Source organism: Notechis scutatus, chromosome 1 (genome assembly GCF_049901735.1).
Source record: "Notechis scutatus isolate UNSWTSFEM ecotype Mainland chromosome 1, rNotScu1.2, whole genome shotgun sequence".
NCBI lineage: Eukaryota > Metazoa > Chordata > Lepidosauria > Squamata > Elapidae > Notechis > Notechis scutatus.
This window is the reverse complement of record NC_142009.1, coordinates 150,910,251-150,936,588: the sequence shown is the minus strand read 5'-3', so window position 1 is coordinate 150,936,588 and position 26,338 is coordinate 150,910,251. Positions and strand designations below refer to the sequence as shown.

Sequence of the window (26,338 nt, the reverse complement as noted above, 5' to 3'; positions counted from 1 at the left end):
TTTTGACATGTAAAGATCATGGTATTCTACACTGGTTTTGATCAACGAGGGTGTATATAGCACTAATGTGACCTTCAGTATAACAGTGAGGCAGGTTTACAATTATCTGGATAGGTAATATGACAAAATCCTTTTGTTATAAAAACAGAATGTAAAATATAGCACCAGATCCACTAACAAAAACTTGAAAAACAAAAACCTGCAGTACTTTAAAAGACCTCAATTTATTGCCTTGACCTTGCTAGCTGATGCAAAATCAGGAAATGAACCAGCAATGGAAATAAACCTTTCATTCTATACAGCTGACTAAAATGTATTGTGAAATTACATTGTGGAAAAGCAGTTCTGTGCTAAGCAATTTTCAAAAAAAAGAAAAAAGAAAGAAAGAAAAGGACATAGAGAACATGCTTTCAAGAATCTTTTAAATTTGGATGCTTGTTGATAATAAAATTCCCAAATGCCTCAGATTTTTAACTATGTTTAACAATCAGGCACTTAACTGTTGCTGCAAAACGTTAAAAGTATTTCTACCACTCTCCTCTGAGAAATCCTGCTATGCTTAATTAGTTAAGACTTTTTTTCCCTTTCAGTAATTGCTCCTTATTGAAAATGAGCTGTTTGCTGATTTTAAAGAACTCAGGAGGTAATATACTTCTACATTACCACCTGAGTTCTTTAAAATCAGTAAACAGCTTCTTTTCTCTGTAAAAGCGAGTTATCTACATGAGCGTTTCATTATGAATATATGAATTTATTAATAAACAATGAATAGTAGGAATGATAGCTTTATTATTATGGTCAATGACTAGAATTAAATCCAGCTTTTTAAAAGGATAAAAATAAATGGATCAATAAAATAAAGAGGACATTTTTAAAAAAAAATCTACAATAAGAATTAATTTTGGTTAAATTACTATTAAACAACATCAATTACTAAAACAATAAAATAAAATATTGAAATTAAGTGATGATTAAAAATGAAAATGACTTAGAAGTGATAATTTTAATAAGATAAACATATATAAATTAATATAACTTGGTTAGTTGTCGCTGTACTTAATTTAGCAAAAGGTATTTTGCTAAGATAGATATACCAGGAATTGGGTATATCTAATCTAATGAAAAGAAGGACTAGGATCAGTGGTAGGATTCAAATTTTTTTACTACTGGTTCTGTGGGCGTGGCTTGGTGGGCGTGGCAGGGGAAGGATACTGTAATATTTCCAGTCTGAGATGGTACTTGCCAGTTCTCCAAACTATTCAAAATTTCCGCTACCGGTTCTCCAGAACTGGTCAGAACCTGCTGAATACCACCTCTGATTAGGATATGATAAAAGACATGATAATAGTGTTCCAATATCTGAGGGGCTCCGACAAAGACAAGGGGAGTCAAACTATTTTCCAAAGCACCAAAAGGATGGAAAATAACTAAGGAGAAAAGAAACCTAGAGCTAGGGAGAAATTTCCTATTGGTGACCACAATCAACCAACGGAAACAGCTTGCATTCAGAAGTTATGGGTGCTCCATCACTGGATGCTTTCAAAAAGAGACCAGACAATCATTTATCTGGAATGATATAGAATCTCCTGATCGAGCAAGAGATTGGACTTGATGACTTCCAAGGTCTCTTCCAACTCTATTATTCTATGTTCTCTATATTTCTAAGTTGGGTTAATACAGAGAAGATCCCATGATTTAGCCCTAAAATATTTGCAAGATATTTAACCACTGCTTAAGTTATAGATTTTTGAAGTAAAGTTTAGGTCCTTTGATAAATTTCAGTCAAAAACCCACTTTTTTAACTTCCAATAGAGCTTTCTCATAACCAATCAACACCCACATATTGTGTAGAAAACCAGTGGTCATAGACTGAATTTTATTGAAATCAACCATGAGACTAATGTGAGACAATCTGGCTGCAGGCATGTGTGACCCCATGGATAGCCAAGGCTGATTTGATATTAATTAGGAATATACTGATTATGTTGTATAGTGAAATCAATACTGGTGTGCATGTTCACTACAAAAGAAACAAACAAAATTGTGCACTCATCACTCCCAACGTAACTAGACTGATTCTAAAACTAGAACATTTAGAATGTTCTAAATATTAATCAATCACACTTATAATAAGTAGCTTAAATGAAAAGTACTGAATAATTATTCTATTATTGGTGGAATTTCAAAATGCCCTTAAGAAGCAGCAATGGTCAATGATTGATTGACATACAAGGAAATATGCCCATGTTATTCCAATTCCTAATTTCAAAACAGTAAACAATGATACCCAGGATTGCTTATGAATATCTCGCTTTACACATGAGTTCTCCCTGACTCTGCCCATAGAAACAAAATGTGGTGATATTACATTTTGAGGAGTTTAGTGACATATTTTGATTTCTGTTTCATATTAAGAGCCTCGGTGGCGCAGTGGTTGGAGTGCAGTACTGCAGGCTACCTCTGTTGGCAGCTGTCTGCCTGCAATTTGGCAGATCGAATCTCACCAGGCTCAAGGTTGACTCAGCCTTCCATCCTTCCGAGGTGGGTAAAATGAGGACCCAAATTGCTGGGGGCAATAGGCTGACTCTGTAAACCACTTAAAGAGGGCTGTAAAGCACTATAAAGCAGTATATAATTCTAAGTGCTATTGCTATTGCTATTTTAGAAGTTTAGAGTTCATTCTGGCTTATGTTGCCTCTGATTATTTTACAGTCTTGCTTGATGAACAAACAAAAGTGGGAAACCAGGATCTTCAAACAGCTGTAGAAAATCTGTGAGATATCAGGGAAATGGGCTACATATAAATTTAATAAATAAAAATAAGTAAATAAAAAGCCTCAATATTTTAATTGGTGCTAGCTTATCCATATAATTCCCAGAATCCTGTCAGTTTGCATGATAAACAGATGCACCATCCAGTCAAGGTCAGATCCTGCAGTTTTGTTACCATGGAAGCAGGGTTATAAAGTTTTGGTGCCAGATTTTAATATAAATCCTAGTGTTGCCCTTTGAGATTTGACACAGACTTAAGTTCTGTGTAACCCAGCCATTTGGGGTCTCTGCACGGTTGTTTTCTGGGACTTCCAACAGCTGAAAAGAGATGTGTCATCATCTTGCTTGGTATGTTATGCTTTTGTGCTTCTGTTTCAATCTGACTGCTCAAGTTAATAATAAAGCTTAAAACCTCCTTACTTCCTGGTGCGCTCATTGTCTCTGGATCCTCAAAGAACCAATTGTCTGGCACCTGGCCACTGCTTGACACTTGGCAGTACACAAAAGGATGGATGTTAAAACAAGAAACAAAAGAGGTGGCCCTGATTTTCCTTTTCTCAATAGAGACAATATACTTTATTGATTAGTCAATGGATCATATCAAACATGAGCACCAGCCACATCAAAATACAATAAAATTTAAAATATAGAGGAGTAAGATGAAATAGCTATGGTGAGATAAAATGGAATAAAGTGGGTAAGTAAAGAGTAAGATAAAATAGTAGAAGGTAAAGCAGAAGTAAACTTTATCAAGTTGACTGATTGTATCAAATATATAGAATGATACAAAAATGCAAATAGATAAGAAGAAAACAAAAATTCATAATAGACTGTCACCTCCAAGCTGATCAAGGTATTCTGTCCTCTTTGAGATGGCCTTTGAAATTAAAAATCTTACTGAGGATGTATAGGTTCATTCTCTGCAATAAGTAAGACTATTTCTCCCAGGTACCTCAGTATTTTTTAGTTTTTAAATAATGGTCTAAGTAAGTAATACTTTCTGGAGAGTACAATTTAAAGTCAATATGTCCAGGATCTTCAATGGCTGCTGTTCCACAAATGTACAATCTTTCTTCAATTGGGACTCCATGAAACCTTCCATGACTTACCATGGAGTCCAGTTGTTCAAATCTAGCTCTAGAAAAAGCTCTTCTGACAAGTTGAGGCATGTAAGTTGTTAAATATTTTTTTCTAACTGGAAGGCTGGTTTGTTTTAAGCCAGCCACTTCAGAGGCTTGACACATTTAAGTGCTGCAATATCATCTTAGGCAGCCTCATCAATAACTCTTTGTTCGAAAGCTCCCTTGACCTTTAGATCCAATTGGACTGGGCACTGGAAGGAGAATCCATATTGAGAAATAACATTTGAAAATTGGGTAGCCCAGGTGTGAGGTTGCTTGTTGTGAACCTGCTCTTTAAAGCACAGCTCGGGTAAGTCTATCTGGGTCCATGGGTAGTGTCTTCAGTCAGTAATTAAATACTTCAGTTACTAAATGGCTTTGTATTAGGGGGTAGGCTCAACTCTACCCTTACTGCTGGGGCTGATGTAGATTTATCCTTCTCCAAGATACATGTCAGAAAAATACACTGTATTTGTTTCAGTAAGAGAACATTTATATATCCTCAAAATTCTGTGCCCTATGTAATCTTTGGGAGTTTTGCTGTATTCTGTGCCATATGTGATCTTTGGGACTATTTTATATATCTTTATGATTGGAATTAGAGAATCTGGGTAACTAGGGTTGGTAAACTTCCTTATGGCATTTGTATAGACAGTAGCCCTTAAAGACTTCTTCTTAAAATATGGGAGCCAGGAGCCTGTTTTTTGTGAAATGCAAAATTGCAAAATAGATAGGACTTGACTTGATTTATAAAATCCCTACCCAGGCTCCGATTATACCTAATCCACTTCTTACCAAAAACAATTACCTTAGTTCTGGATGTATTGATGTTCAGGTAGTTGAGTGCCTAGTATATTCTGAACCTGTGCAGCAGTCTTCTCATCCCTACCTGGGTTTATGACATCAATACCATGTCATCTGCATAAAGCAGAATGTCCACATGTTTATTTTTAACTCGAAGCATATGCATATTGGTGGAGTGAAAGGACTTTGGGATGTCCTGTTGATCATTTTGTGGGTCCTCTAGTCCACTACAAATTGGGGAAATCAACAATTGTATAATATTCTTTCGATGTGGAGGCAGGTAAAGGGGTATCCAGGGAGAATTTGCATTCCCATGATGTCCTGCAACTGAGTTCCAGAAAAAGGCTGGGTTTGGGTTTTTGGCTACTAACTCTAAATTTAAGCAGAGAGAGGACAAATGATGAATCTTGCATTTAATGGTTTCCTTGTACTCTTGTCTGAGCACTAGCATGGCAACATGATCATTATTTGACATATAGGACTGTGCTGCATGTATAGCTAGCCTTAAATCTTTTTCTCGGGGAGTGGCACTCTGAGTGAAACCAATGAGGGCCTTATATTTGGGACCTTCTAGGAGAGGCCTATGCAGTTATGACTTTTCTTAGTTCTGCATTTAGGTTTTCATAAGCTGTAAATAGAGAGATGACATCTGTACAAGGTAAAGTAACTATGTTTACCAGAACTTGATCACATTTTATGTATTTGGTCAAAGTTCTCACATCCGCTCTGGCCCATTTTATCCTCTATCCCCCACTGCCACTTGCACAACATCTGCCCAAACACTTTAATGAAAATTTCCTGTGGAAAGCCAAATGGGTCCCTGAATGCCCAGTCATAGGAAGATATATATAGGCTTTGAACCACTACATTAGCAGTGGATAATCCCAAATACGATTCACACTTCACACGATTCACACTTCACACGGCATCTGCCGGAACTCTCTGTATAAATAAGCAAATAAGTTTCTCTTTCACTTTAGAGCTGAGCACAGAACAGAGATAAACCACACCCAGATTCTCTCTTTAAATTTCAGCCCTCAATTTAGCTCTCATTGGCTGACCTTGTTACTAAGCTCTATTCCAGTTCATGAATATACTCTGACAGAAAGCTTCTGAAATGCAGATTACTTTGTAAAATAGCATTACCACTCTATTCTTTTTCAAAGTTTGAGACAGATTCTAAGAAATCACTTCTCTCTAGAGAAAATGGTATTGCGGAGGTGATAAACTATCCATGAAAATGTATTAATTTATAGTTATACCTTTATGGGGTATATACTAGAAAGGTGTAGATAGATAGACAAATCTGACTGCTACCAGCCTGGACCAAAATTAATATATAAGCACAGCAATTTGGAAACAAATATAATAATACAGCTAACGTGTTTAAACTATCATTGTTGTACTGATATAGCAACTTTTCCCAATGTAATAATTATGAAACACAAACTTGTTCAAGTGTGGAGTCAGAAGTCACAACAACAACCATCCAGTCAAAGCTTTTGCAATGTGCAGAAAAACCAATTATACCAACTTTTCTTACAAAGGCATAGAAATGGAGAATCCATTGTCAGTTATTGAAGCATTGGATTCCCACAGCTATACAGATCTTACCAGCAAGAAGTTTTTCTTTATGTTTAAATGAAATCTAGGTAGTTGCAACTTATACCTGTCATTTCTACTTTTATTTTCCCTTATTATATCTGAACTTAACTATTGTGTTTCCATTCAGTCTTCTTTTTTCACTAAATGTCCCTTTCAAAAAATAGCATTCACCTACATAAAACAAAATATAAGCCTATTATTTAAAAAAGCCCTTTATATTCATATTTTATTTTCTTAATAAGAATTAAAAATAATTCAAACAAATATTTTGTCAAGAATGAATCTCATTATTCATTATTCTTTCTAAAAGATCCATTATTTTAATACTGCAAAGTTTTACTGGGGTAAAAAATTCTGAGTGATGAGGGTAGACAGACTTACTATTTTAAAAGTATGAGATAATTTAAAGTCCTTTTGAGCCTTACAATCCAAACCAACTCAGTTTTCTTTATTAAAAAGTCTTTTATTTCTCCAATGCTTCAATACTGGTAACTGACAATAAATTAATACATTTCCATTTTGGTCGTTCATTGTTGGCTAGGTAATGCAAAAGAAGAATTATACTGTATATTTCCCCTCCTTTGCAGAAATTCTTTTGTTTCCTTGATTATTTTGGTTGATATATAAATGTCCTCACATTTATAGACTGTGGGTTTTTTTTTAATTTAATGAACAACATTTTTGGAAGAAATTGGATACACAATAAATACAGCCCAGCTTTACACAGCTGAATGGAGTTTAACCTGAACTATTCATTGCAATACGGCAATTATCTTTTATATCTGCCTTTTAAAAAACCTGATATTTGTTCCTACTGAGATCTGAATTGTTTCTTAGTTTTATAATTATTTATAAAATTATTTATAACTAATAATTCCTATTTTTCCCATATAGGCTACAATTTAAAATAATTCCTCTCAGTGTTTATGTAGTAAAAATATTTTCCAACACTGAATTGTATGTATGTATATTCACTGGAAAATACAGTATAACGTACATCTCTTATATGTTATGTTTTGACCAAGTTTCAGCTATTCAGATGTTCATTGCTTTCCCAGTTTCAAATTATGAAACATAAACTATCAAAGCTTTTTTTCTTGCTTGCTTGCTTTCCTTGGTCTTTTCATGCACATTCTGGAAACAAAAAGATAGCTTACAAATCAATATTTTCATTTCATCAAGTGCACTGTGCTTCTACAAATCACAATCTGGCATGGCACACCTGTGTCTAATGTGATTCTCTTAGTGTTTAAGGCAATAAAAACATGCAGGTAGGACTAGATTAGTAATGGGTCAACTATAGAATCTTTCAATTACAGGTTTCTGGTTCAGATTCAATTCAGGTAAGTAATTACAAAGTGCTTACCATTTGGCAGCCTATGTGAAATTAATTGATGGGTTCAGTACAGAGTTTAAGTCGTAATTTTCCACTACACATTAAACTAACAGCATGGCTAGCATTAATTGATGCCCATTGTTGTGATTTTATAGACCAAATATTTAAAGAACTTAAACAGTAAATTAAACTTTAATATTCCAAATTTTAGCAGTAGAATAGCAAAAGCTTTATCAGATTGTTCACTTTCAAAGCAGAATATTTAAACTGCCTGATGTCTCCCAAAAGGGTGGTAATAGTAAGGAATTAATTTCCTCATTAAATATATCAATCATTAGTTATACTATGCCACAAATTAGAATTTCTATGGATTAATGTATTGTTTCCATCCATAGCATATTAAATGTGGTCCAGTCATCTAAATCACCTTTGTAGGTGATTAGAAAGACACTAAATTTGTTTATATGAATATATTCAAATAAATGCACAGCAAATCTGATATTGTGAGATTTTAGTGTAATATTTTTTAAAAAAATAGGAACAGCAATTTAGATATTAAGAATTAAAATCCCACTTGCAAAACAGCAGACAAATGTAGGAAGAAATTGTTGCTTGTTCCTATTTCTCTAGCAAAATTTGGAGGATGGGGAGAATCCTTCCCAATGTAGGCAAATTGGAGATATTACATTTAAATCAGCTTTTTAATTTAATTAAATTATACAGGTATTGAAGGGTACATGTATAATGTATAATTAATTAAATTATACAGGCATTGAAGGGTACAATGGATTGAAAGGTTTCAAGACCCAAAAGATTTTTAGGCATGCCTTGGTTTGCTGCTTTTCATGCTAAGAGAGTATTAATAGAACCATAACTTGCTCTGCTTCAAGAACACAGGAAAGTTGAAAATTTGTATCAGTTCACATATTGCTCAAAGTCATTATTCTTTATCATGATTTCTTGACTAGTTATGCACAAGTTTGCATGTGACATTAAAGCACAATCATTTAGAGTAAGGGTCTTCAAACTTGGCAAGTTTAAGACTTGTGGACTTCAACTCCCAGAATTCCTGAGCTAACATGACTGGAGGAGGAATTCTGGGAGTTGAAGTCCACAAGTCTTAAAGCTGTCAAGTTTGAAGACCCCTGATTTAGAGCATGGTTGTTCAACCTTTAGACTTGCTTGGGCTGTATTGAATAAAGAGGAATTGTCTTGAGTCACATATAAATATATAATATAAATGTAAATAAATCAGATGATAATGTTAAAAGTTTCTGAACTTGTGGGGCTGCATTACTAGCTGTCCAAAGTTGCATATAGCCTGTGAGCCAAGGGCTGAACATGTCAAATTTATATATTACCAGCTCTCAAGGTAGAAAATCTCCTTTCATTTTATTCCAAGAATAATAAACTCAAAGAAGCAGGTTGAAAAGATAGAGGAATAGAGATTGGCACATCACTAGGCTAAATGTGAATTTGATAGATCTCATTAATCTTGACTAAATGTTAACAGCTTCCCCTACTTTTGAGTTCTATATGAGTTGGATTCCAACTCTCAGAATTTCAGGTCAATGAAGCTAAAGGCTTAGAATCTTTGTAAAATTGGAAAAGCAAGTAATTGAGAAGATTTAGATTCAAAAGGGTATTTTAATTACCCATTTTTATTTCTGTCAACTAGTTGAGAATACAGTATATTTAGAAAAATAGCCATATAAACACTAATCATTTGTGAAATAAATTGAATCATATTTTCATGTTTCCTCTGATTCTTTTCATGATACATTTGTACAAACTCAGCACCCATTCCTCAAGGACAAACGCCATATTACAAACCATTAATTAATTCTGAAGCTGTTAATAAGTCCCAGGTCAATTGCAAACGCACATATCACATTTCACATATATACACAGTGATTTTAATTGTACTGAATAAGCAAGTCAGTTTCTAAAACTCTTTTATTTTACTACTAGATGTTTTAGAATTGGTGTTTCTGTTCACACATTCCAATATATGTCTGTCCTATTCTTAGTCTGTAGAAATAACTCAAGCAACATATCCAGAAGTAGGCAAAGAGCAGTTGCGTTTTGCCACATGCTTACTTATTTTGCATCTTCAGTCATCCAGCACAGGGTGAAATATTTAATGGAAGATTAAAAGTTGTGTGTGTGTGCACGTAGATAGATGATAGATAGATAGATAGATAGATAGATAGATAGATAGATAGATAGATAGATAGATAGATAGATAGATAGATAGATAGATAGATAAAAATATCCAACTATTTTGTTATTTTCTTTCAGAGATAACAGAGTATAAAACTTACCTAGACTTTGACTAACTCTGACCTCTTCAAGCTTTAAAAAGCTAAATGTTGTTTCTTTTTTTCCTAATTTTATCACCATGGAGATTTTAAACAGCTATACTGACCTATGTTTTTAAACTTTGTCAAGCGTAATATGGTAATGATTCCCACAAACCTATATCACACTTAGTTCCTACTTAAAACCTACCTAATGCATCAAAATCTTCATAACATTCTTTCATTATCAACCTGCAATTCTAAGTGGGGGAAAGCATCCCATGAGAAGCACTGGAAGGCATGCCAGTTATTAGCACAATTTAAGCTACATGTCTATTTGCACGCTATTTGCACTAAGCAACTGCAAATGTTAGAAAATTAATCACTCATTGTTTTCTACCTTCCCTCTCTATTACTCTTTTGAAAGAGCATTGTGAAAGCTTTACAGTAGTGAGAAAGTCCATACTATTGCATGGATATGAGCCCAGGGTTACAATTCAAACAATAAACTTATGGTTACAGAAATCCCTGAGAGTCAGCTCATTTGGCTAGGCAGTATCTAAAAACCAACAACATATTTCCTTATACATCAGCTCTCATTATACCCAGAATTCTTCTTCTGCTTCTAAGTTACTGCATGTTTATCCATGGAATAATATATTGATCGTTAATGTAAAAAAGGCTGGTAATGTAGTTTTTAATATTTCGTATTCTATATCCTACCAATCACACTATCAAAGAATTTTGAGTCCTCTAGATAAGAGCAAAGAATACATTCCTTTAAAAAAAAATACTTTATATATGTGTGTGTGTGTGTGTGTAGGTCTAGGTGTGTTCAGGTCTTTTCCTGTGTAAGATTAAGAGTATCTTGGCGACGTTTCGGTGAGGTCCATGATACAAAACTCACAAGGCCATCACACAGCCCATTATACCAACGTCAACTCCATCAACCAATCAAGAGGTAGCAGCACAGCCAACCAGCCCAGCACACCAGCCCCCACCACCAGTATTTATAGAGAGACGGCAGCTCCAATCACACACTGCTTCTGGGTCCCACCAGGTGTATTTCCCTCAGGGATGGGACCCGCAGCATTCCCTGCCTCCCTGCTCTAATGGATTGGGTAGATGTGATTGGCAAGAGATGTTCCCTCAGATAACCTGGTCCCAAGCCATGAAAGGCTTTAAAGGTGACAACCAGCACTTTAGGTGAGAAGGTAACAGCATTCCATGTTTGACCATACTCTTTGAGCTGCAACATGTCATGCTAGTGACACAACCGTGGAAATGACTTTGGATAGTGCTAATTCAATGGTTTAAAGAAATGGAGGTGAGCACGGCCTCCATAAAGTCAGCTATGATTAGTAGAGTAAAATCCAGAGGGATGCCTTTCCCTTTTACTTTTTTTTTTCTGGCTCACTTCCTCTTTCTTGAAACATCATAATTCAATCTTTTAAACATGCATATTTCAAAAATCTTCTTTGTACACCGGGATGCCGAAGGTTTAATCTTTGGCATCTCCAGGTATAACTATAAAACTCCTGCCTGCCAATCACTATTGATGATGCTGGACTAAATGAGAAACTGAAAGGCAATTTTATATATTTCTGTGACTGCTGAGTAACCGTTCTAAAAACTGTATTGTGCAGATTTATTTAGCTGTAGTTTTTGAATACAACCATACTCCAAAATGATTCCAGGCATTTTATGACATCCACATCAAAATACCCCAAAAAGACATATATTATATTGTCACTTACTGATAAAATTCTCACCCCATTTCAGGGTCTGCAGTCCAAGCAACAATTACACTTTAAAAGCGCTATGAAAGATCAGCAAAGTGGGTCCCAGGTACCTAGACAGTGCAGCAATGAGAGAAAAGCCTATGCCGAAAGGCCCAACCCTAAATCAGAGTCTTCTTGACAGATGTTGTCAACAAGACCCAAATATAAATATCATCTGAACGTGATCTTGGTTTTCACCTGTTTACTGGGATGGCATTCTAAATCTTCAGCGTGGGATATAGAAAGGCTGTACAGCACAGTCTTAGATTTACTCCTTTATCCTTCTGATGGTAATAATATTCCAGTGCCGATGCAGATGCACAGGTGCCTTTCCCTTCAGGTGACACTTATTGGCTACAACCATGTTGTTGCTCTTGCACTGATAAGAAAGCAAGGCATCAGCTGCCTAAGGGTACCAACTTTGATTTATACCTTTGCATATAAATTAAGTTTTAAGTCATGTTCTCATTAAATATTTACAGAAGAGAAGCTCTAAAGGAAAAGATATATATTCAAGAAAGTTTTTTCTTGAATATACTAAGAGGTGTCAGTTTGACATTATTTCCACAAGTCCTTTCAACAGGAACTTATGATAGAGATGGAAGCTGTCCAGTATCCTTATAGATCACATTGTTCATATTTTCTCCCTTGAGATATTTCAGTAGTGGATTCAGAGTATCGTTAGAGCTGCAAATCAAATCTCTTTAAAATTCCAACCCGTTTCAGAGAAGCAATCAGTGCCTTCTCTCTCAGAAGAAGTGTTTATGCACAGTATTGATTGGGTAAGAAAAATAATGAACACTAAAATGATCATTCTCATATATTATCTGAGGAACTCTTATGATACCCTTGTAAAAAAAAAGTGTTATCCCAATAACAGAATTGAACAGCTGAATCTAGGAATTACTAAAATAGCAGCTAACACCTCTTAAGTGACTTCCAAGTGGGAGATCGGAACTGCTAACTTCCTCAGTTATGTGTCATATTCGGTTGTTAATTTTAAAAAGTTTAACCATATAAAATCAGCTGTACAATATCTGCTTTCTCGTAAAGAGGTGGAGGGTCATATAGCAATAGCACTTAGACTTATATATCACTCTACAGTGCTTTACAACCCTCTCTAAGCGATTTACAGAGTCAGTATACTGCCCCCAACAATCTGGGTCCTCATTTTATCCACCTGGGAAGGATGGAAGGCTGAGTCAACCTTGAGCCTGGTGAGATTCGATCTGCCAAATTGTAGTAGGAGTAGCTTTGCAGTACTGCACTCTAACCACTGCACCACCGAGCTCCTTATACACAGGCATACAAACATATACATGCATCCAAAACAGATATCTGTGTGTGTGTGTGTGTGTGTGTGTGTGTGTGTGTGTGTGTGTGATGTACATGCAAATGAACATCATATGTAACTCCAACATTAGCAAGTGACTATATAGCAATGTCTCGCTGAGAAAAATGCTTTCATGATTTTATATTAAAAGAAAAACATGCATAATTAAAAATACTTTATTGTCCCATACGTATTAAATGTACTGGATATATGTACTATCATTTTATTCAATTATAATATTCTAAGTAATCCAAAACAAACTTTAAAAAACTTATCTTTTACTAATGGCTTTAAATCTAATTTTTAAAATAAAACCAGATTATTATGCATACACAACAGAATACTTCCTAATCCCCGAAGAAAACTTTAATTAACCAGTTTGTTTATTTCCACTGTGAATGATGCCAATATAGCTTCTAAGTACTTGCATTACATCATGAATTACCTTGGAGAGCATAGTTACATTATCATATTGGATTGATCTACATTAAGTTTATCAGAAATGTCAGTTTATATCCAAACAACATTTCCTAAAGGGCAGAGGCTACATTAATACATTTCCATAGTGTGCAATTTATTTGTCCACTTTAAAACAAATTCATGCCATATTTCAAATGCAGGTTTACCCAGGATGACTAAAATCAGAAAAAATCTAAAATAATTAAAACATATACTAAAATGCAGTGATTAAAATACGGGGTCAAAACCAAGTCAAGCAGAAGCTATATAAAACGTTTAAGAACAGCAATGTATTTAAATTTTAATGTATTAATTTATTAAAATGCATGGAAGAATAAGTATTCCTTTGCTTAATGTAAAAATAAAATAAAACCAGAGCCAGCCATACGGTACTTGGAGAGATAGGGGCTACCATTGAAAAGACCTGTTTCTGGATAGATGCTTACTACCCCTCATTGTGAAAGAGTATAGTGAATGAATGACTACATAAGCTTAAAAACAAGATTAAGAAGTGGACTACCATAGTAATTGTATCTAAATAATACTATAACTGGTGCACCATCTTGTGTGTGTGTGTGTGTGTGTGTGTGTGTGTGTGTGTGTGTGTGTGTGTGTCATTCAGCTTTGTATCTTTAATATATATATATATATATGGAGAGAGGACACATCCCTTCTCAAGGATGCTGAATACCACTCAGTTAAGCAGATAAATCATTCACTAAGAGCAGCTCTCTCTTTTCTAAGCTAAACTTCTTTTTCTTCACCCTTAGTCAGCTCATTAACAGGGCCAGGAATTGAGTCAGCATTTCCACTATTTTGCTGTATCTAAAGGAAAGAAGGAATAGAGACATAGCTACATATGGATGATATTTCACTCTGAATCTCCAAATGCCAATGGGAAAAATAGATTCCTGAATATAATATCAGTATCTTTCTATGTAAACAACCCAACAAGGAAAAGATAAGAAGCCCTCTGGTACAATCTTCAAGAAATAACCTGATCAGAACCACCACAAAATTGTTCCGTCCATCCTCAGCACAGATAATCTTGCAGAGGAATGAAATGATGAATGGAATCTTAAGAGTCCATGAAGATTAACATGATTGTACTGAATATCTCTCTCTCAGGTAGGGTGGGGAAACTATAGCATGATCAAGGCAGCTTCACAACTAATACCAGGACTAAAATTGATTGGTAAAGACCTAGAAAATCAATTTTATCCAAGGTGTCTAGTTTTCATAAACCATCACTTTCTTGAGCACTTTCCCCAGAAGAAGATCCTGGCTACAATCATATAATTGTTCAAATCTTTCATGTCCAATTATTTTCATTTAAAGGAAACTATCATCTTCTGTATCTCAGATGAATAGATGGCCCAGTTTATTACATCCAGCAAGCCATCATGTGTAATAATAGAGCAAAATAACATTAGCAGCATTAGATTTCTACTGTGATCATGAATCTTTAAGAAATGTTCTTCGTTTTGGCTTAGGATTTTATTCCATTCAATAAAAAAGACAAAGGAATTCAGTAAATCTTCATAATAATCAAAGTAATCCTGTACTTTGAGGTCCCAAGTACATATTAGGGAGTTTGGAGAAAAAAGAAGCAGTTCTCAATGCTTTTGCTTAATTTTAGATTAATATTATGTTATGGTTTATTTCAGATGAAATTAAACTAACAAAATAACTACCTACAATAAAGGGATGGGATGAGAAAAGCTCCTTTATATCTTAAATTCTCTTTGATAAAATTGTTGAGGAGGCACAACCAACTTTAATTGATTGAATTCATGAAGACAAGCAGAGTATAATATCTGGAAAGCATTGTGACTATGAGAGACTAAGGCCTAACCCTAACCAATCAATCTCTCGTGGAAATTAATTATTACTTTTTTCCCATGGACTTACAAAGGACTATCTTTCTCAAGAGTGAAATAGTCTTCTACAAGTTTACAATTTCTTTGAAACTTAAAGTACAAAAGATGATGGCTTTCAATTATCCTATGACTTTACCGGAAATTTGTATATTGTTGTTAATTTGTGTGGCTGAGCTGATTATGTTTATAAATTTTTTTAAAAAACCAAACTTAAGTGCAGATAGATAGAGAACCAGGACAGAGTGGAATTGGAACAGACTCAAAACAAATTGATCCTATCTTCCCTATTGACAATCTTGCCTTAGAAAGCTCAAAATTAGCTTATATTGCCCTCAGTTATCTCCTAGCAAACAGACTCCAATATATTATTTTGATCTTTAAAATTGGATTAATTGCTTCTTTATCAATCCCTGGACACCACCAAGATCATTAGAATATTTACATCAGAGGTTTCAAACTTGCATCGCTATGGCAGCATCAGGTGACGTATCAGGACTTTTTTCCCCTTCACTAAACCGAACACAGCAGATCTCAAACCCTTTCCTGGCAAAGATCCTGGAGCAGTCATGTAATCTCTCAAAAGAAGGGCCTCAGACCCCAGATTCAGTTATACAGGCACCCAGTTGGTGTAAGCAGCAGCACATCAAATACAAAAAGACTCAGTAACTTTGGGAAGAAAACTTTATCAAAACAAGCTCAAGAGTTAATAGGCTTTGCTGTCAGAACACATAAGTTAGGGTATGACAGTGATGGTGTTGTAACCTTCATTATAAAGGTCTCTGTTACAGAGCAACTTATTTCCAGAAAAATGTGTACTATGTGCAACCTTCTATATTTGACTATTTGTGTGCTTTGAATCTTAATGCCTGACAGATCTCTTATATATTGTCTCCTTTTTACCTGAACCCTGACTTCTGCTCTCTTGCTCTTACCCAATGGAACTTAATCTAATATTTCTGAAACTTCACATACTGCTTTGATATTGATTTAGTGGCTACTCTTTCATGAATATCTCCTTGAATTACAGATGGATTGGCTCAATATCTAGTTGTAGCCCATGAGAGGACAGCTACTCATTTTTTTATAACCTATATAATAAGATGTATCAAAATGCCAAAAGATTTAAAAATTATATAGAAAAGAAGGCTCCAGCTCTAGCAAATTTGTAGATTTGATCAGGCAGCAAATGACATTATCTAATGCAGACCAAGGGACCACTATAACAGATGATAAAAGTAAACCAAAAAGTATCCATCTAACCATCCTGGACTATGCCCAACCAATCTGTCTTATTTCCATAGAACTGGTGTCCAAAGGATGATAAATGATGAAAGGTACAGGGCAGTGTTTTGTGTTATAAATGTTGTGACTTACATACTGTATCAGACATTGTGATCAAATATGTAACAGTGCCATTTGTGTAATAACATCACTTTTATGTTACAGTTTGCTGTGGCTTCCTGATGAGTATGAGAACATCCACATAAAAACAAAAAAAGACTGGGTCAGTATGTGCTTTTATTTTTTTAAAAAAAAAGAAATTTTGCTCACTAAAATGAGGTAGGCTGTAGTCACCAATTAGGCCAGAAATAAATTAAAAGTATCAGTTATTTTTTTGCCAAATATTAGTATATACTAATCTACTAATTTTCTATCTTAAAATTCTCTGTAAATCATGCTTCAACCTGCTACTTATACAATCCTGATATAACATATAATATTACATTATTATATGTTTTTCATTTATTATTCCACAATCAACCTGTTGTTGGTGCAAGATTGATTGTTTTCTGTCTGCTCACTGCATTTCTTTCTAGTACTCAAAAATTAGGTGCCTCCAGATTACTACTACTAATACTACTACATGGGATTATTTCCCTTCTTCTGCTACCCAAATCAACTCTTTTAGGAAAGGCAGGGTTAAATCCTTCAAAAACTAAAGAAGCAAGAATTTGGTTGTCCTTAGTCTATCTTTATTGATATACCTAGTTAAGAAGGAGAAATTGGACTCTGTTCCACTTTTTTACACTTTGGAAAAAGCATTATCTGGTCATTCCTAACTTAAAAATCTGATTGAGGCTCCATACAATCTCTAGTAATAATCTTCAGGCATTGTATTTATCCAATTGTGTACTTGGCTTCTTCTCCCCTCCCATTTTAATGTTTAGCCATTCTATCCAGTTCATTGAGGAGACATGGGAAAAAAATACTTTAGCTCTGCAGAGTCCCATTCCGCTTCCAAAGAAGAGGAAATCCATGAGGTTTTTACTCCTCTTCCAAAATATTTTCTGTCCTACAAAGCTATTTCAGCAATAAAGAACAGATAACAGAATGTGCAGCCTTGCTCCCTTTCCTTCGTCCCAGTCACTTTCCTTTTGTATTCCATTTTTACCATCTTATTATAGATCATTATTAGCTGCTCTGGGAGCTTTTTATTTTAGAGGATCCTTCAAAGAAACACATGTAACGCCTAAAATTAATTAATGGTTACTTAAATAAAAGATGCAGAGCTTTGTGTATGCCCCTACCTTATGCATCCCTATTTGTATGACAGGCAATATAATTCAGATACTCTGGAGGAGGCCAGAGAAGGGATGAAATGTTGAATAAGAGAAAATACTATTATTGCAGACGAGTTTCACAAAGCAACCTCCTTTTCTGGATGGGAAATAATAGCTTACTGTCCCAACAATCCTGGGTTTTGAAGAACCCGAGGGTTTCTTTTCCTAAGTGAATCAAGCTGCAAAAGGGTGCTGAGCTTGAGAACAACTAATATATAAAAAAATGTTCAACTTTAGTAGGAAGGCAAAGAATATTCTTATATTGAGATCCATAAGATGCCTATAATTTACCCATGTGAGCTGTTATGTGGCAGAAAGGTAGCATGATTTGCCTCTTATTGGCACTTCCCATCAGTACTCAGCTTTGAACTGTAGTTCCATTTGTTGGATGAGGTTTCTACTTAAACACAAAAGCCTCCTCCACCTATTGGGACAATTCAAGGTAGCCTTCAAAGTGAAACAGAGCAATACAACAACCTCCTTTTGGTTAGAAGTTGAGGGCATGCATTCCTTCATTAGGCAGCTTTGTAAGGGATGGGATTACATAACTTTTTTTAAAAAATTGAAGCACAGCATCTTTTAAACTTTTGCACAGGTCAAGATACAATGTTCATTGAATTGTTACCATGGGCCTTTTCCTGGACTGAAATTGATTTTACAGTACAGACAACCTGGGGTACTGAATAGATCAGATTTAATTTTGATTAAATGTCACATTTAATACATTAAATTTTGATTAAAAGCATAGAACAGAAATTTACAATGTCTGGAACACAGCAGCACACCTCACAATTTTGAACTGTATAGGAATGACCCTGAATGTCCAAATCATTCACTGAGTTTTACAGTATAAAATACAGCCTACTTTATAATAACTGTTATTATGCAGCCAAGCTGCATATTACTATTTCAATGTTTACTTTTCCAAGAATGGTTCCACCATTATGTAACGTGGAAAAGAAAATAACCATATCTTTATTTACATATAATGGGACTGTTGTCAGTTCAAGGTTTTGAAGTGAGAAAAACATATTCTAATATTGAAAGCAGTATTTCACTGAATGTTTAGGTGTGACAAAGTCCTCATAATATTTGCCAATCAATCTACATCCAAGAGCTGAAACAACATAAATCACTTTAATCTTTTTCACTTAAAATGAATTTGCTCCCAAGGAATCTGTATCAGGTCAGAAGCCATACATCTCTCTATTGCTCTGTCCTCAGCCCGGCAGGATTCAATCACAGGGACTTTTGCATTCAGAAGGAATGACCACATCAATAAAGGCTTTATTTAAAGGCAGAATGAGAAGATAACACACAGTCGTACATAAGACATCAATGGAAAAAAAAAAAACCTCCACAAATATTAAAGAATATAAGACACTAACAAATACAAAAAAAAAAAAAAAAAAGAACAAAGAAAGACCTTATGCCTCTTCTTCCAGTCATGACAGCAGGCAGACCCCTTAGAAACTACCAAATATACAGCAACATCTTGGATCTTTCAGAACAACTTATACAGTCTCCAAATGGAATTAATCACACCTGTTTTCAATGACCTCATCTCATTTGATTTTGCCAAGGCCAAACAGAATAACTCTTTAAGTACACTAGCCAAAGAGGAGGCCATTTAAAGATTAAGAAGCATTGAAGATGAGAAACACCAATCTACATAGGTGCTCTGTAATAAGGACAGGATAAAATAGAATATAGCCTTTTAATAACTATAATAAATCCTTGGTTAATTCTGTGTGACATTACATGGAAATATAAAATTTTATGTGCCATACATCTAAGTTAAAAGAATACATTTCAAGTATCCAATGCCTCCTGGCTAATCTTCTGGTGAAACCATCATTACTACAGCCACGCAGTCAAAATTAAAATGTTTATTTTCTTAAAATGCTAGAAGGCTTTTTCATAGGCAGAAGTCTATGACCCATCCTATTTCCTAAAGTAAGCTGTATGTATCCAATTATTTAGCAGAAACTAAGCTTTTAAAATATCTCCATTTCTCAAAGGACAAAAGTCATCATAAACCACACTTAATTTTGTTAATTTCATTAATGCTTCATTATATTAGATTGTTGAAAATTCAATATAAATATATAGATGTGAATAAAGATATATAATTTCACCTGATTCTTTTTTTAAAAAAGTATGAAATGGCTTACTCACATTTTGCTGGTAGGTCATAACCACACGTGATTTTGGCTTGTCCAGTTTCACAGCCACTCAGACTGCGGCATTCAGCAACTAGACAAGGACCAGCAGCTCTGTGTATACATCCATCCACTAAAAAAAAGAAAAGATTTTTCAATAAACAAACTTTTTCAGTGCTTTCGCAAGAATGAGGCAGAGCAAAACCAGCTTCCAACAACTGTAATAATAATTAGGTGTGCTTCTAAATCCAACCCTGTTTGGGGAAAGACAGGGGAAATGTATCATTTGATAATTGTCTTTCATTTACTTATTCCGAAGAGAGAAAAAGCTTTGCCTTTTGTTTGAAGTTTTGACAAAATGGTAGCCAAAAAGCCTACCAGGATCTATCTGATATGGATTAATGCAATAGGAACAATTCTCTGATGTAAAGATATTCTGCTGGGCCAGGGGAAGAATGGATGACCAAGCCTTTTTCTCCTGTTTAAGAAAGGGGAAAATAGAAAATCTTTCCAATTTCATTTTAAACAGTGGTATTCTTGATAATAGTGAAAGATGATAGAAAGTCCCAAATATGGTCCAAAATGCATACAATGTACCCAAAGACAGACTGTACTTGCAAGGAATGGATTCACACATACCCAGAAAGATATTGATAATATATACCCACCCCTCAAAAATACTCCACTCACATTACGTTTCTGTCATGTTAATGTGACTGGTTATTAACTTAGCTAGTTACCAAGTGAAAAGAAAATTGTGTTTGTTGTTATTAAAAACCCAGTCTGAAGATTAAAGTTTGATTCAATGTTACTTTGTGGATCTAGCTAATCCCTTTGGGTTAGTGGGTAGAATGTTATATGTTTGAATTAAATAAATAAAAACGTTCGTCTAAGTTACCTGATACTTGCTGCATCATAAAATCTTTTGTATAAAACAATGTGACTGCCACATTATCTCTTTATTCCTGCAATATTCTAAACATTTAATAATTTAAATTATAACATTTTCAACTGTAGTATCAATCAAAAATTGTTGAAAAATTCCTAGTGCTCACTGTCACTGAAAGAAACAGCAGAAGGGAGGAGAGATTTAACCTATTAGTGAGAAATAGGAGAAATCTCATCCCCAATTAGAGATGCAATATCAATTAAGATAAATATCTAAAACCAATAAAAATAACTGCAAATATTGCTAGTTACTACACTAATGGCAATGTTACAATTTATTACAAAAATACTGTAGTCACCATATGTTCCTTTCGTATGTTGAAATTACAGAAAGGGACAAAAAGTAGTAGAATATGGTGTGATCCAAATTTAATCTCTAATACTACAAATATTTACATAAACAAAGGAAATCACAATCCATCTTGTGACTCTCACATTCAGTTTGTAATTCTGAGCTGCTACATCCATCCAATAAACCTGTTTCAGACTGGATCTATGTAATAGAGTTTGGGCCAATTGGTTTACTCTTTTTATCCCCTTAAATCTTGCATTTCCTATATCATACTGAGGCAAGAAGATACTGAGATTGGTCTCTTTGGACAAAAGCCCTTTTATAAAGTTACTACCGGTAGCCTTATGACCAATGAAATAGCTAAATTAATGACACGTGTTTGATCTGATTTAGATACAGGAACCAAGTAGGAATGTGTAAATCAAATTGGACATTATCTATAGTAACCCTAACCTTGAACTAATTTTCTGACCATTTTCACCACACATATTGTGAATGCTAGTTTTTCTTCCTTTAAGACTTCATCCAAAAAAGCCAGGTGAATATAGAAATATTATTAAGTTTTTAAAAAAGGAATTCTGTTGATTGTGTAAAGTGCATTGTATTATAAGTAACCAGCAATTTTTAATTTCACTTAAAGGAGTGTGTGATATGAAATAGCATACAGCTAACGTTCACATTCCCACATTTAAATAGCAGATCACAGTCAAGTCACAATCAGGTTTCTCATTACTGCAAATTATTCAGAAGATTATTATTTCTTTTTATGAGTTTTCTGCTGCTCCAGTTAAATGAAAGGATAATAACATGCATAGTAAATATGCCAATTTACAATACATAAAGTTAAGAAACCCTTGTATTAAATCAATGCTTCTATATATCACTGTTACTAATTTTTTTTCTCTCTTTTATTAACTTTGGGATGAATGTACAGTTTACACTGGGCCATAAGTCCCCTGGGCCATAAACAGGTCAGAAGCAACCAAATAACAAATATTATAATAAAATTGCAACAATGCATTAAAATCACATTAATATTATAAATAATTACAAACAGCTTGTTCTCATGGTATATTCAAGGCTTACATACAAAGCCCTTTTCTCAGCATGTTGAAATTGACCAAGGAAAAGAACCAACCAACTCATTATATAAGCTGCCTTTTACTAGATTCTATAAGAATACTCTTTTCTGGGCTGAATCTTGCTTGGTGAAGGTTAGCTATGAGCCAAGCAATTCTTGATTCCAAACACTGATTCAGCATACCCACAGCATATCAGAGTTATGTAGGTTGACAATATCTATTTTCCCTAAGTAGTTGCCTCTGGTTGTTAAAGAATCAAGAGAAGAACATGGCCCTTCAAGTAACTAATGTGAAATTATTATTTATGTACCTCTGGTAAAAAAAAAAGTTGAATTATTAACTCCATCGTCTTAGAAACTGCAGTATTAAATTGACTCGGATGACACTTACTGGGTCAAGTCCAAGAAATAGCCTTTCTTAACATAGGACAAAACCTGAAGGTCTTGTGAAAAAGGTGCTTGCCCCCAAAATTATAAAGTGAGTCATCAAATATTTCACATTCAGTGGGGGAGCTTTTATTATATGCTATGAATATGAATGTTTAAACAAAGGGAGCAGTGTTTCTATTGTAGACTCAGACTTTATTACCGAAGACAGTTTAATAAACACTGTGCTAGATTTTCTGGAAGAACCTGTAAAATAGTTGATGGGATAAAAGAAGGACATTATTGGATAGTTAAAAACAGCATTTTAAATGTAAAATCAAATTTTAATGTTGACCATGCACATGTAAACTGGATCTATCAATCTGTATATAATATTCTACACAAACAAAATCCTCATCTTCTGTAAGAAAATAGTGTGTCGTTCTTTTGTATGTAATTCCATCAAGCATATTATCAATTATTTCACCATACTTATGCAAAACATAGTTTTGAAACTTCATACTTTTTCTAAATTTATACTATCTCAAAAGAAAAAGAGAATATTTTTAAAAACTTAATAAATGTTCTAGTTGCACAAATTCTACACCACCAGAAGATTGTCTCTAATTCCAACATCACTCAAAAGTTGCAAAATTGAGGAGTTATCATGTTTTTATTAGCATGGTAAATCAAGTCTCTTCTAAAATTGAAAGACAACACAGAGTGCAAGATCACAACCCTCATAACAAAGACAAATGTACTGTATATCTCAATTTGCAACACCATGCTACAAAAGGTTAAAAACCTGGGGAAAAGTCACATTATTAGTGAAATATAATCAATACATTTACAAAGAAATATCCATAATGAGGTGGATAACAGGGCTAACTCTTACTTATATGCTTCAGAATTGCCTCTGATCATAATTCCCAAACATTTCTATATTATTTCCTGCTGTGATTTCTAAGGCAAGAAGAATGCGAAAATTGTAGCATGAGCCAAAATGTAATGGTGTACACAATGCTGGAAACTTATAGGTTTGCCCTCACTGCACTTCTGATAGGGAACCTGCAATGAGTCCCAGTTTTCTTCCAGGTGAAATTTAAGGTGCTGGCTATCACCTTGAAAGGCCTGCATAGCATGAGACCAGTTATATACTAGCCCAGTGGTCACCAACCAGTGGGCCGGGGACCACTGGTGGTCCGGGAGAAAATTTTGGTGATTCTCAGAGAAATGTCACCCCCAAAGCAATTAATCCAGGCTGAGCGAGAACACAAGGCTGCGCTGCCCCCATGGCCTGCAGGAACACAAGGCTTGTATCGCTTGCATTGCAAAAGCATGAGGTAGTGAGGGGAGGGGGGGAAGGGTAGGGGGGGACTTGCCCCACTCGCCCCACACACCTCACCTGGCCACTGGGCTGCTTCTTTCCACGTCTTTCTTCGGCTTTTGGCTGCATGCAAGGAAAGCAGCAAAAGTCTTTCTCTCCCCGCAAACTCCGCCAGAAATGAGCTTTTGGGACCCTGCAAGGCATCCTGCTCCAAGAGGCTGTGTCAGTAAAGACTCATTTTTGGCAGAGTTTGGGGGAGAGAAAGAAAGACTTTTGCTGCTTCTGTTGCTTTCCTTGCATGAAGCCAAAAGTCTCTCTGTCTCTCTCTGTCTGTTTTCTCTCCGTGTCTCTGTCTCTATCTCTGTGTCTCTGTCTCTCTCTCTGTCTCTCTCTGTCTCTCTGTCTCTCTCTCTCTCTCTCTCCCTGAGAACAAAGCTGGAGACGGTATCCTGCAATCTTAAATAAAGAATGATCAATTGGTAGAAATACAGGGTGGGGAATTTTCCTGCAGACTTTTTGGGGGATTTTCCCAGGGTCTCTGGTCTGCAGGTTTTAAAATTATGAGTTCGGTGGTCCCTGAGGTCCAAAAGGTTGGTGACCCCTGTACTAGACCACCTATCACATAGATGATCTACCTGCCCTACCAGATCAGATAGGATAAGCACACTTCAGGTTCCTTCCCTGAAATGTTACCATCCAATGGAACCTCGGAGGCATGCCATTTCCATGGCTTCCCCTGCCCTGTGGAACATCCTCCCTCCTCCAGCAAAAGCAGGCCCTATCTTCTGTGCTTTCCAGAAGGCCATTCTGACTTTTCATTCAGGTTCTGGAGTCAAGTGAAGCACTGGTTTTGTTTGGTCATGTTTTACAGTTTTATGTTTTTTTAATAGTTTAGCATTTTTATTGTTCTGTGAGCTGCTGTTAGCTGTAATTTTAAGAGGACAGCCATACATATATTTTAAATGAATAAATTATCTGACAGCTTAAAATGTATTAATGAGAAGCATCATTGAAACTAATGAAACATTTCATCACCATGATTAAAAGTGCTGTTAATTGTGGTGGAACATAAGGTAACGAAATTTGAATGTTACACTTGAATTCTAGGACCAACTTACTTAGAAATATAGTGCTTATATAATTTCAAAACAAAACATTACTTATCCTCTGTCACAGATAATAGGCAATTCTGTTGAAGCCTTACAGAATTCATTATTTCCATACATGGCACACTGATTATGTCACACACAAGAGTTTATATATAATATAAATATGGGGGTGTGATTTCTTCTTTTACTCATGATGCTCATCTTGCAGATATTGGTGAGAGCAGATGGCCTTCTCCTTACAGGATTTACTCTTTTAGAAAGAGTTTCAAAAATTAGATTTAGTTCAGGCCGCTGGTAGATGCCCATTAAATCATCATGATCCATTAGCATTGCTTCTAATCAACTATATATATGGTATGGAATCCTCTCGTGTTAATTAAAACATCCCAGCTCCTAAAAAAGAAAGCTTCCTGCTGTTGTGTATACCTACATAAAGAAACCAAAGAGCAGAATACATTACTATAGAACAAATTTACATTGAAATTGTAAGATAATTGTAAGATAATTCTTGAACTAAATTATAGAAATTATAATTAGCATCAGTATATGTATATATACAAGAGTACAGACATGTAATACAAATGTAGTTTATAATGGGACATGTACCATATTTGGCTACCATTGTTCAATGTTCATTCCAATGACTTCTAAAGTAACTTCTGTAATATACCACTGAATGAATGGAAGGGATTGGAAAGGATCAAGTTGAAAGTTGCTGATTTCGCAACAGGAAAAAAAATCCACTTTGACATCAATAGGCATTTAATGCTGAAAATAAAAAGTCAAAGGGATAATAAAGATTTCTAGATAATTAAAAGCTTTTGAAAACAGGAAAGGAGAGAGGAAGAATAAAAGTGCAGGATCTGGAAGGGAGGAGACTGCCTGGAATTAAAAAAGAACTTATAGCAAAATCTCAACAAGACTTCCAAAAGATACATTCTAACTGAAATATTGCAACAAAAACCCCAGGAAGAGAAAGTCGAAAAAGAAATAAGAAAATATAACTCGGGACTATCTGGATTACTTGATGATTTCTGGATTCTTGGTTATTGTTTTGAATGACTAAAATCAATCGGGTGGTTGTTTAAAACTGTTTAAAAT

The 26,338-nt window shown here is 34.9% G+C and overlaps 1 protein-coding gene across 4 annotated transcripts in view; it reads right to left on the bottom strand.

The window, feature by feature from the left end:
* MACROD2 (mono-ADP ribosylhydrolase 2) overlaps window positions 1–26,338 on the bottom strand; it is a 1,127,501-nt gene that overhangs the window by 866,769 nt on the left and 234,394 nt on the right. For all 4 annotated transcript variants that reach the window (XM_026668493.2, XM_087948725.1, XM_026668495.2 and 1 more), the window contains exon 5: window positions 20,131–20,247. In XM_026668493.2, the coding sequence (XP_026524278.2) occupies window positions 20,131–20,247 (117 nt within the window). The remainder of the gene's footprint in view (window positions 1–20,130; window positions 20,248–26,338) is intronic.